The sequence below is a fragment of the Triturus cristatus genome, chromosome 6 (assembly GCF_964204655.1).
Source record: "Triturus cristatus chromosome 6, aTriCri1.1, whole genome shotgun sequence".
In the NCBI taxonomy this organism is placed as follows: domain Eukaryota; kingdom Metazoa; phylum Chordata; class Amphibia; order Caudata; family Salamandridae; genus Triturus; species Triturus cristatus.
Window position 1 is genome coordinate 1,760,243,178 of NC_140589.1, and position 12,386 is coordinate 1,760,255,563.

Here is a 12,386-nt window from a genome sequence, read left to right on the forward strand (position 1 = left end):
TTATTGCTTATACTAGTTGCAAGTATCTTTTTTTACAGCCCTTATTAAATAATGAAGAAGCAAAATAAAATCCAGTTTCCTGTTTTGTAATTCAGCTTAGCACTTCCTGGTATGGAAGGAGTATGTCAAATTTAGATTCCTGACACAGGATGATCTGCTGGAAAGAATAAACATGATGGGTGTGTAGGGTAACAAGGTGAATCCCTACTTCCACAGGGGGTCTGTGCTTGCACCCTCCCATGTCTGTCGATGCCTGGCAGACTGCAGTTTGTTGCATGATTAATTCCTTGCAATGGACTAAATATGTGTTTATTGAAAAAGAAGCTGACCTTAATCTCAAAAGATACACATCATGTTTCACTATAGTAATGCGTTAGAAAGAATAAGTATCAAAGAAAATTGTGCTTATATTTTTGCATTTTTTTTTATTTACATAGAACAATATTCGTGACAGCGTCCCCCCTGAATACAGAAGTGCAACAGAGGTATTTCACAAGGATCCCGCCTCCGGCGTCCAGCTCTTCCAGGTTAATATTCATGCTGCGCTTCTTTTGTACTGGGGCCAGTGTTGATCGAATATATTCTTCATCACAACGGCATTACTCTACTTTTAAAGTTAAAACAATCATTTTTTCTGATTCTCATTTTCATGTATGTGAATAATAGTTAAAATGTGCCAGGTCACAGTGATATAAAGACAGAGGGAGGAAAGCCACATTATGTATTTACTATAGCATTATTGAAAATAGTTTTCTTCTCACAGGTTAGTCCAGTATTACATTTAAGAGACCACTCGAATCCAGTGGCTAAAGCTGAGCTAGCTAATACTGATTAGTAACTAAAAGATGCAGCATCTTCCAGGATAGTTCACATAGAACCCCAGGAATGAACAGACGGTGTGCCTGATCGTACCTGATATAGCACTATGGTCACTTGTCATTTATATTGTTTATTTCTACAAAATCCTCTGATTGCATGTAGTCTCAAAATGTATCCTCTATATTGCTAAAATCCTGCATGAAAAAACTGTCCTGACCTATTGTTACCTCTCCTTTAGCCTTTAAAATGGTGCTCTCCTCCCTTCCATCGTATGCACTGAGCACCGCCTTCTCTAAGTCACATGCATGCTTGCCTTCATCTCGATGAATGCACTTCTGCAGACAGACTAGCCACAACTCCTTTCAAAAATCATAACCTCTCCTTTAAAACCATACCCGCCGAGACCCAACAATACGACTCTAGCTCATCTATTAATGCCACCAATCCAACTGCATGAACTCACTCACCACCCCACCAATGCTCGCACTAATGTAATTTATTACAAAGAAACTGGAGTAAATGTATGGAATGGTTAGGCTGAGAGTTCAAGCCTTGTCCCAATGACATTCATACACATTTTGAAAATGTCAAACCTAATCCAGTCTATGGCACACTCAGGTCTGCGCATAACAGGCTCTATAGGCCAATGTGTTCAACTGCAACAGGAATGTTATATCTTCACCTTAATGATGAGACCTCTGTGGCTGTGCAGTAAACCATCTATTGCCCTGATAAATTGTAATGGAAATCCCTTCAGTTCCTGGAGGAAGAGGTAGATCCCTGGAGAATCCACTGGTGAGTATGGTCAGGAAAGTTCAAGTACTGGACCCTCGTCTGGATTTAGCACCGTATCCACACATCTGTACATTTTCCTTTACCACCCAATACTAAATCAGGCCCTTAAAAATTCACACATGAATTCAATATTTTATGTAAGGTGGTGAGAAATCAGTCTATAGGATTCAAATATTAATCATCTGTGTTAGGGGTGGTAGAGCTACACGTAGAGGTTAACCGGTATGTACAACTAAAAGCAATGGCATGGCCTGACCTGCCACTGACCCTGATAACCGTAATGGATTTAGCCCCATTCACATTTGGAGCTAGCGATATGAATATGTCAGGCATCTGGTGAGATACTAGAGCATGAAGCTAGAGATTGTGGCGCGTGCATTCTTGGAATCCAACATTAAATGCATTTTGTTAAAGCATTACCAAAATACATTCAAGGATGTCCACTTCTGACCCACACACATTCATGGCAACTGTCTTAGCCTAGTCTACGTCAAACCCCGGGATTGAGCCTCAGAGCAAAGTGGCATTAGTAAAGCCAACAGGTTTCATGGCAGATAGCTATTGGCTTTGTCAGTGCTTTTTTTTATTTTGCGACTGGCACTCATCAAGAGAGTCCAGCCAAGCTAATTGCAGAACATTCATTGGCAGCACTAACTACTTGCAGTGCTTGAACACTGAAGTCATGGGCAAGGGAGTGTGAAATACTAATCTCTGGAAAAGTGGTATTTATTGATTAATTCACTTTTCCTGCCGTAAAATGAACATTCAAAGACAATCGCCACGGATACACGCACATTCATTGCAGCCATCTTTTTACGTGATTTTTTTTTTTAACACTATAAATTTAAAAACAACTGTGGAGACACACCCATGTGTGGCAACCATCTTTGAATGTATTTTGTATGCGCTTTGTTAAAGCATTATAAAATGAATTTAGATATGTCTGCTGCGCATGCGCACGTCAGCAGTGGATGGATACATGACATCTTCGGCTGAGACCAAAATGCTCGTGTAGGGAGGAAAGATGTCAAATCAGGAGCAGGGAAGTGAGATAGACAACAAATCTTGAACAAATAGCTGACTCAAAGCCCACTCTTAGTATATGTAATGTATTGGAAGCAATAGGCTCCGACAAGTGTCTGTAGCTGAGACCTAAAAAACAAGCTTCTGCACTTTCTGTATTTTTCCCCCTTAGATAATGGTTGCTCCTTCATATGCATGAACACTGCAAGCAATTTGGCATTTATCGATCAGCAGTCCATTGTCTCAAAACAGGAGCACTGGATAGTTTTATTATGTCAATTGCTCAATTGTATCCAATAAAGAATTTGACTTTATAAAAAATAGAGTTAGGCAGATTTCCAGTTTCTGCTGCAATATCCTGGGCGGTTTGGAGAGAAGCAGACCTTTTTTTCTCCTGCCTTAAGCAGTTTTTCTTCACGACTATATGACAGGAGACTAGAATCCGCAGTGCCCGACATTTACATTCTAGACTGTAAAACCAGGAGGAAAATATGCTTTATTGTTGTTTCTTTCCTATTGGGAGTGCTTTGCTGGGGCCTGATTTATGAGCACAGAGCTGCCTCTCCCCGCGAGTTACTAACACAGCCAACACTTAAGTGACAAACCCGGCTCAGTCTGAATTCAACACCACAGTAAAAGGCCCGTTTACTGCAGCTCATTAGGCGGAGGTTTTTAGGTCACGCCTGAGCCAGCGCTTTAGCGCTGCTCTCGCGAGAGCTTTTGTAAATGGGGGATCTGGAAGTGCAAACGAGTGCTTTCAGGCCTCCAAATACGCGCACCATTTGGCAACCTGCACACCATTTGCTTTCACTTTCGCGGCCGCACGGCCGCTTGTTCCACATTAGTTAATCACATGAATGTCAATACTAAGGATCTAAGCGTTTTCTGAGAGTGTTGTGTTTGTCTTTATTTTATTTTAATCCTGAGTACATTTTGCAGTATTACTTTAATTCTCTATTGTATGCCACCACGGGATTCTTTCCAAAAACTACGAGGGTGGTCTTAACTCTCTACTCGTCTCCTTGCAAACTGCAAGGCATTGAGCGCCTGCACGCTCGCTTTTGACGGCTGTGCCCAGCCTTCCTTTTCGCTCTACTCGAACAGAGGCTTTCATCAAGAGCAAAGGTGAGTCTCTGTCTGGCACCGGCCCATCCTTTCAAAGAAACACTTTATTTTGAATATGTGTCATTCGGTATGACTGATTCCCTTTCCCCCGAGTTTATTTATTCTCTAGACGTAAAGATTCATCGGAGCCGAGAGGCCCGTGTCCATTAATCAGGTAATTCCACTTGACATGCCACGTTAGTAGCTGCTGTATTTACACGCTGTCATTGTTTTTTTTAAATTGCATTTTTCTAAATTTATCACAATACCCTTGTTGTTTAAGGCATGTTTCACAGCAGCTTACACTGCTGTGCAACACAAGAAATAAAAAAACTAACAAGCATTTGCAATAGCTAAAAGTGGTGTGGGCAGCCCCATTTGAAAGTAAAAGCGCGCATGGCGCGCTGCACATCGTGCCTGCAGGACCAGAAACTCGTTTAAACAAGTATTTGCAACGCAATAGGTCTCGCATTTGTGAGAGTTTAAGCTATTGGCATTGTAAATAATAATGCATTTTATTTATGTTTTAAAAATCAACAAGTAAATAAAAGGCATTGTCATTTACAATGCCAGTAGCTCAAACTCTAGTAAATGCGAGACCTATTGCATTGAAAATGCTTGTTTTTCTGAAGACATTTTCTTTTGACAATTCCTTGACATATTTCATTGCACCACAGGTGCAAAACCAGCCCTCCTAAACAGTGAAAAATGGCCATAGCATTACAAAAAGACAGAGCATTGTGTAGGCGGCAGTGCTTTTGGTAAAAAAAGGCAGATCAATTAAAAAATCATGCTGGAAACCGATACCATAATAAACACTTTCTGGTGGCAGAAAATGAGAGTGTTGAGCGTTACAGATCTTTGCGTCAGTGTCATTCATACACAGTAGAAGTAATCACTGTTTGAACGGTACTGTAGTGGCAGTGTTCTTCCAGTCTTTTTGCCTTATGAACCAATATGTAGAATGTGCCATGATTTGGGTCACATGGAGCAGAGGGTCTCATCAGCAGTGCATGGGTGGGTCATTGTCTCTTAGATCATTTTAGTCACTGCCTGGTTTAGAGTTGGCAACTGGGTGTCACCCTTTTTGTCTTACTTAGCGACACATACAGCCATCTTCTTTTAGTCAAAGTGAAGGTTCTGCACCACACCCTCTGGGCAGGTGTCTTATGTAGTCAGGTTCTTGGTTTCATCAAGGAGCGTGTTGTGTGGTGCTATTTCTCTTAGCAGTGCTACTGTTTTATTCTGTTCTTCACTTTTTTGAGTTGAGTGTACATTTGAGTGTGCGTTTTGATCTTGTAGGGCACATCTTTTTATGCCACAACAGACATTGATGAGAAACTCGGTTTTCGGCCATGCAACATATATAAGGATCGAGTGTCCAGTTACCCTTACAGTATAAATATTATTATATTCTCTTTACTGAGAAGGAGCACACACATTTGAGACTCAGCCTTGAGTGGGAACATTTCATTCTCTTGCCAACCATGCGTGACAAACAGGGTGGTCTGGCAGGCACGCCATTCCCATGACTCCTCCATAACTATCATGTTCCCTCCCTTCTGTGTCTGTGGTCAGGCTCTTCTGCACTGATGTTGTTTGTCTCGGGCACTTGAGGAAGAGATGGCCTGTGTTCTGGGAGGAGTGTATTGCATAGGTTTAAGGTTGAGCTGTTGTAGCTGGAGACATCTCTTTTGCAGGGTAATAGTGTCTCATCCATGGTGTGTCGTGCCTTTCCCTTGAGCTTGAAGTCATGCTTCAGCATGAGTCAGTGAGTTTCTGGTTTGCAGAACGTGGGCACGTGGGTTTGTGAGACATCCATTGAAGTCTACTCTCCTTTTATCTCCTCTTATTTCAGAACCGTGTGGGCAGAGTGAGGCCTCTTCCACTCTGAAACTAAGGTGAGGTATTAGGGCCATTATGCAGGATGCACTGGGAGGGCAGTGACTGCTAACTCTCTGTCAGTCCTTGCACATGCCTACAGATTTTTGTGCAGTGACCATCAGTTAGGAGCTATGTGACATCCGTGGCTCTTTTTCATCAAGAATGGGCACAGGTGAAACTGTTGGCCGACAGAAACAAACTGAGTATATTCTCTCTCCCTCTGTTTAGCACAAGGCCCAAACTCCTCCTAACCTGTGACTGGTGAACCTTTTAAGGCAGTGCACTGTCCAGCTAGGAGAACTTCACAAGACTGGCCGGCTTCAGCGCTTCTATTCGGTTGTCTCTCTCTGGGCTCGAACCATCTCACAAAATGTTTTCAACTGGCACCATTTCATGTCCGTGGTGAAAAGAGGGGCACTGTTTATCGAAAACAACTTTTACCAACATATTTTCAAAGCAGATTTCTGGAGATGACAATGTGTGAAAAAAATGTTTGTGTATGTTTGTTGTGCAGCATTTTGTTTTCACAGTGTTGTGTTATTTTTGTGCTGTTGTGTTTCTGTCCTTTGAAATTGCAATGTGATGTTGTCGTTCTGCATGGTGGTTGTAATTTTCATTCTATTTTGACTGGTTTGTGGCTTATGCCCTGTTATGTTTGAATTGGGTTGTTGGGTTGTTTTGTGTATGTTGGTATTATGTTCTGTTGCTTACTTTGGTTTGTCAACAAATGCTACCTATTTCCAGCAAAAATCAGCACATCCTTTAACGTTCTACTGACAAGAAACCTTTAACTTCAAGTTGGCATATACAGTTGCTTAAGCACTTCTCAAAAAAGTGGCAGAGCCCTGTTTCAACTGAGCATTTCTAGTGTCCATTTTATGTGAAATGGTTACTGGTCCTACGTGATCGAAGGAAGCCCTGTTGGAAACAGATACTGTGTCTGCTTGGGCCTGTAGGGTATCTGGACAAAGGTTGATGACATGTAATTTGGCTGCCATATTGGGGAGGGAAGGGGGTGGGGCTTGCAGGAATTGGGATCGTGCATAAGGGGGATTGTCAAAACACCTTCTTTTCCTCCCTTTACTGCCCGAGCGTGATAGAGGACACATTAATTGAGTCCAGTTTACTTTTTTGAACCTAGCATCTACATGCTTTCACGACCTGTATCTTCAAAGTACGTGGAACGTTGATGTGAGTCTAAAGTATGTGCTTAGTTCTATGTACTTCCCTTCACAATATAGTGTGTTTTTTTTCATACTTTGGCAGGTCGGTATTTTTGTCCTCAGTATCCTAATCCAACCGCCTTGTGCGCATGCCAGTGAGTGTGACAAATCAGCACCTTTGAAGCAGAGGTTTGACTTCTTGATTTTGTCTCCCTGGGCACATGGTCCTTATGGAGGGGCAGGGTGTCCGTGTGGCAGATGACACTCAGGTTACAGATTGTAGCTTTTCTTTTGCTCCCACTCGCTCTCCCCTGGAGCACTGCTCTCCACTCCTACTTCTTGCTTACTTTTCTCTTTCCATTAAAGGTGTGGCGCACCTGTCTTTAGCCTGGGGGTTGGGGAAGTTATAGTAGCTGTATCGGGGCTTTGGGAGTGTGTAGAAAGACAGGACAGGTGCAACTAACCAGACTGGTGAAGCAGCAAATAACTGAGCCACCGAGGTGCTGCTCTTCGCCCCCGGCCAGAAGCACGTGATTCCAGCGTCCAAGATGGCGGGAAGCAGGAGTGCACGAAAGCTGGGATGAGTATCAGGTGCAAAGCATCCAGGCAGGAACACTCCCTGATTTCACACGTTCGGCGATGCCATTCACTGCGCGTGTGGTTTGAGGGACACTCCTCGCATGTGCCCCGTTGGTGCTGGCTCCTCTTTCAACCTATATAAATGGGTTGACTGCCGTCACGACGGACCCAACATGGAAGCTGTGGTGTCGCAGTCTAGTCCTTGTGAGACACATGACCAGCGCGGTGCCTCACGCGAGATCTGCGGCTCACGCAGAGATTTGCGAGAGAGAACGGGACACTGCTGAGAGCACGCTCATGGCTATCCATCCGTAATAATAATAAATCTTCATGTACTACTACTTGCGGCTCCTTTCGTTCCTGCCGGGGCTCATTATCTACACCACAGACTGGCGACGAGCCTGTACGGACCCCGCCTGCACTGCTTTCAGAAGACTGCCTCACTCGCAGTGCACGGCCCAGCACCCAGTCCCCGCAACACAGAGGGAGAGCGACGCACACGCCGGCGTCCAGCCCGAAGGGGAGTGGCTACATCCCGGCACCCTGTCTACGGACATTGGAGGTAGGAGAGCAGCACAAAAGCACTGCGCGCTCCTACGCACGCTCCACGCCCTGCAAACTGCCACTGATGCCTCACACAGCCTTCCTGCGTGCACGGGGGTGGTGCAAGCACATGGTACACCCTCCCTGCGCACAAGCCGAAGAGTGCTACATGCTCCTGCTGCTGCTCCGCCTCCACCAGATGACCACCCTCCGCCTTCAAGCCACCCAGCAAACAACGTGTCCTGCACCTACCTGCACAGCACAGGAGTACTGGTGTCTGCCTGGGCAACGACCTCCTGCCCATCTCCCGCATTAAACAAGTCTAAGGGTGCGGCACTTCCACACCACCGTTGCGGCCCAGAATCACAAACTGTCCTCCAGAGTCACCCGAGGGAGCGGCCAATGGGCGCGTCACCTAGCAACTCCATCAGAGTCCAACGCTACCAGCCGGGTGCCCCATTGACGGTTCTCATCAGCGCACGCCTACAAGTCCTTCACAATGTGTGCCCAGACCTTCTCATTGACCAATCCGGTACCGTTCCTTCCTAAGCCAGTCTAACCGGCCATGAAATGGGCGGATTGGAAAGGGTACTTCCTCAACTATTTATCAGCATTGGAGGATGAAGGGGAAGAAGAGTTCTCTAGCAAACACAGGAAGAAAATACTGCTCCATAATCTTGGCCCGAAGGGGTTACAAGTGTACGAGAACATGGTCAAGAAACCGGGATCGGCAACGAATGAAGACGTGTTTCAACATGCCTTGGATGACCAAGACGGTCATTACCAGCCGGTCATTTGCACGGTCTTAGATAGATACAACTTCTTCCAATGGAAACAAAGCAACACAGAGACACACGTCGCAGCACTCAGAAAACTAGCCATTAAATTGCAAGTTCGGCCATCTACACGATGACTTAGTAAGAGATCAGATAATAATGATGCACACAGTCAACACCAGCGTGCAGGAAAAGTTGTTGGTGAGTGGAGAAGCGCCCCTCCATGAGATCATAGCGATTGTCAAAAAGGCTGAACTGTCCAAACGATGCGCTGCAGCAACAAAAAAAAGACAACGACAATAAGCAGATAGTGTGCAAAGTAAGCGACAAGAACACTCTCGGGGACAAACCAAGTCCTGCCACAGGTGACAAATATGGCCGATGACCCATGAAACCCTCCGCTGGGCCTCACCGGCCTTCCATTGACTCGAAAAGCTCCTGTTACAGATGCGGCAGCCAGACGCATATGGCCAACGACAAACGATGTCCTGCCTTCCACTTAAAGTGTTCCTTTTGTGGCGTGACGGGACACTTTGGCAAAGTCTGGAGGCGGAGACCCAACAGCAATGCTGTTAAATGTGCCATGTATGACTCAGAGCCCGAAGCGAGGGAAGGAGATGGAGATGACGATTGCATCTTGTACATAACCGAACAGGTGTTAGATGTTGAGGAGGAAACCGTCCTGGAGGAAACCGTCCTGTCTCTTAACCATCGGGGGGGTCCAGATTTCCATCATAGCAGACTCAGGGTCCCCATTCACAATTATACAGAAAAGACATATGAGACAGGGATTTTGCCAACACCATAGGTCACCACCTACACGCTACAGACATACATCCTGTCACCTTCACAGGGGAAAAGATCCCCATGGTAGGATTCTGGCCACTTCACTTCGAGTTCAAGGGGTGAGAGACTACTGGCAAATTGTACTTGGCCGAAACAGGTTACCTCGGTCCTTGGATGGGTCGACCAAGGAGCACTGGGCATCCAACTCCACCCCGGCAGAGAAACGCAAGAACTAATGATATACGACCCTCCCAGACAGGACGTAGCCAACCTGTGCAAAGAATTCCCCGACGTCTTTGGTGGTACCATCGGGCAACTATCAAAGTTTACACACAAAATCCAGCTGAAGGACGGCACAGTACCGGTCAGTCACAAAGTGCGGAACATCCCGTTCAACTGCAGGGAAGCAGTGCAACTGGAATTGCAGTGCCTGGAAGACAACGGTGTAATAGAACCTATCGAGAGCGCAGAGTGGCTGCCGCCGTTGGTAGCGGCTAAGTACGCCTTTGCATCGACCTTCGTGAGCTTAACAAAAACATACTGGTTGACAAGTTCCCCTACCACGGGTCAACGACATGCTAGCCCAAACCACCGGAGTCAAGTAGTTTTCAACCATCGACTTTACAGCCGCATATCATCAGATTTTGCTTCACCCATCGTCTAGGAAGTTGACCTCCTTTATTACCCCGTTTGGCTGCTACTGATTTTGGCGCCTGCCCTTTGGACTGGCGTCCGCAGCGTCGGTATTCCAGAAACTCATGCACAAGTTGTTCAAAGACTGCTGTGACGTCTTATACTTCCAGGACGATATCCTTGTGATGGATAAGACCAAGACAGAACATGATGAGACACTCCGCACAGTCCTGCAAACCCTCTCAACCAATTGCCTCACTGCTGAACTGGAAAAGTGCAGGTTCGGTCTACGCTCCGTCACGTACTTGGGGCATGAGATTGGCAAAAATGTAATATCTCCGAAGAAAGCCAACGCCGAAGCCATCAAGTCGGCGCCCAGACCCTGAACCAAAGACGAAGTACGCTTGTTTCTTGGACTGGCAGAGTTTTATAGCAAATTCGTCAGGAACTTCGCGACCAAGACTCACAACTTGCGCCAACTGCTGAAGGAGAAAAACTTGTTCCACTGGTCGACAGAATCAGATGCAGAATTCGAGACCATCAAACGCGACATCTGCGAAGCCATCCTGCTGCAAGGATTTGACAGCTCAGCCCCCAGCATATTGACGACTGATGCCAGTGGGAATGGCTTAGGGGCGGTTCTGTCACAGCACTCGACGGACGGCATGGAAGTTACTATTGGGTTCGCGTCCCGCTTCCTTGCGCCCAATGAGGAAAAGTTCAGTGTCATTGAGAAGGAAATGCTGGCTTCCATCTGGGCAATGGAGAAATTTCGACCATATCTCTGGGGCTCCAACTTCACGCTCCGCAGAGACCACAAACCGGTGATCAAGGTCCTCATGTCCTGTGAGCATGGCAAAGCCACCCCACGCATCACCGAAATGATGCTCCGGCTCCTCGATTTTGTCTACGAAGTGGAATACCTGCCTGGCCATAAGAACAAAGTAGCTGACTTTCTCAGCCATTCTGCCATGATGGAAGTTGCCCCACACGCCGACCGCTGGGAAGAATACCAAGTGGCACTCACAGCAGATCAAGAGTCAGTCATCAGCGCGCAAGAGTGGCAAACGGCCTACGAACATGACATGGATGTCTCCAAAGTAAAGACTTTTCTCATTCAGGGCTGGCCGGAAAAGAAGCTCTTGAAGGACGATCTCAGGAAGTACTGGGAAGTGCGTGATGAGTTATCCCTCAGTGACAATGCCACGTTCCTCCTCAGAGGGGACAAGATTGTTCCCCCAAGGCTTTTCTGGACTGCCTCCTCAGCATACTGCATGAAGGGCATCTAGGCATCGTCAAATCCAAACTCAGGGTGAAGCAGTCGTACTGGTGGCCTGCGGTAGATAATGCGGTGGAAAGATTTGTGCAGGCATGCCAGCATTGCACCAACGCAGACAAAGCGCACACGCTGTTGAGACCCCCAATGGGAGAATTCACTAGCCCACAAACCCATGCGAAGAGCTGTTGGTGGACATATTAGGCCCAATCCTGGACACATGGGGCATACCCAAATACGTGATAGTCCTTGTCGACAGGTACTTGAAAGGGCCAGAAGTAGACATTTGTGACACGGTGGACACCGATGCCGTCATCACATTCTTGACAAACACGTTCTTAAGGGAAGGAATTTCAAGAGTCATCACAAGCGACAATGGTCCCCAATTCACCTCAGAAAAGTGGGTTGCTTTCCTCAGGAGAAACGGCATCAGGAACAGACACACGCCAGTGTACCACCCCACAGGCAACAGCCAAGCAGAGCGGTTCAACCGGGTGCTCACGGGGTCAGTCCAGGCCACCATCAGCGCAGGCAAAAACTGGGAGACGGAAGTGAAAAACACCGTGTGGGCCTATTGCATCACTCCCACCCTCACAGGGTACAGCCCGTTTCGGATATTGTGAGGAAGGGAACCTTTCACGAGAGACAACCTGGTATGGATGGACTTGAAACTGCAAAGCAAATGGTCGCCTGCAGTGGTCAGAAGCAACATTCTGAAAGCTCAAAAGATCTTCAAAGACAATTACGACAAGACGCATGGAGTGCGTGAAGTCTCCTTAGCCAGAGGAGACAGGTTACGAGTGGGATTGGGTCACCACGGAAAGAAAGGCAACAGTAAATTCAGCCAGCCCCTCCAAATCAGAGACCTATATTCTCGATCTGCATTACTGAGCGACGGAAAAGTTTGATCCCACAGCCGGATGGAGAAGTGCAACAAGGTCCTGCAGTGGCAGACCAATGGCTCACCCTCCACAGCTGGGCCCCAAGGAGAGAATGTGGATCTGG

The 12,386-nt window shown here is 46.5% G+C and overlaps 1 protein-coding gene across 1 annotated transcript in view; it reads left to right on the forward strand.

Annotated features, from left to right (window-relative positions):
• Positions 1-12,386, forward strand: part of LOC146821939 (xanthine dehydrogenase/oxidase-like) — a 645,326-nt gene that overhangs the window by 309,290 nt on the left and 323,650 nt on the right. The window contains exon 16 of the mRNA XM_085613025.1: positions 438-527. Within this exon, the coding sequence (XP_085469151.1) occupies positions 438-527 (90 nt within the window). The remainder of the gene's footprint in view (positions 1-437; positions 528-12,386) is intronic.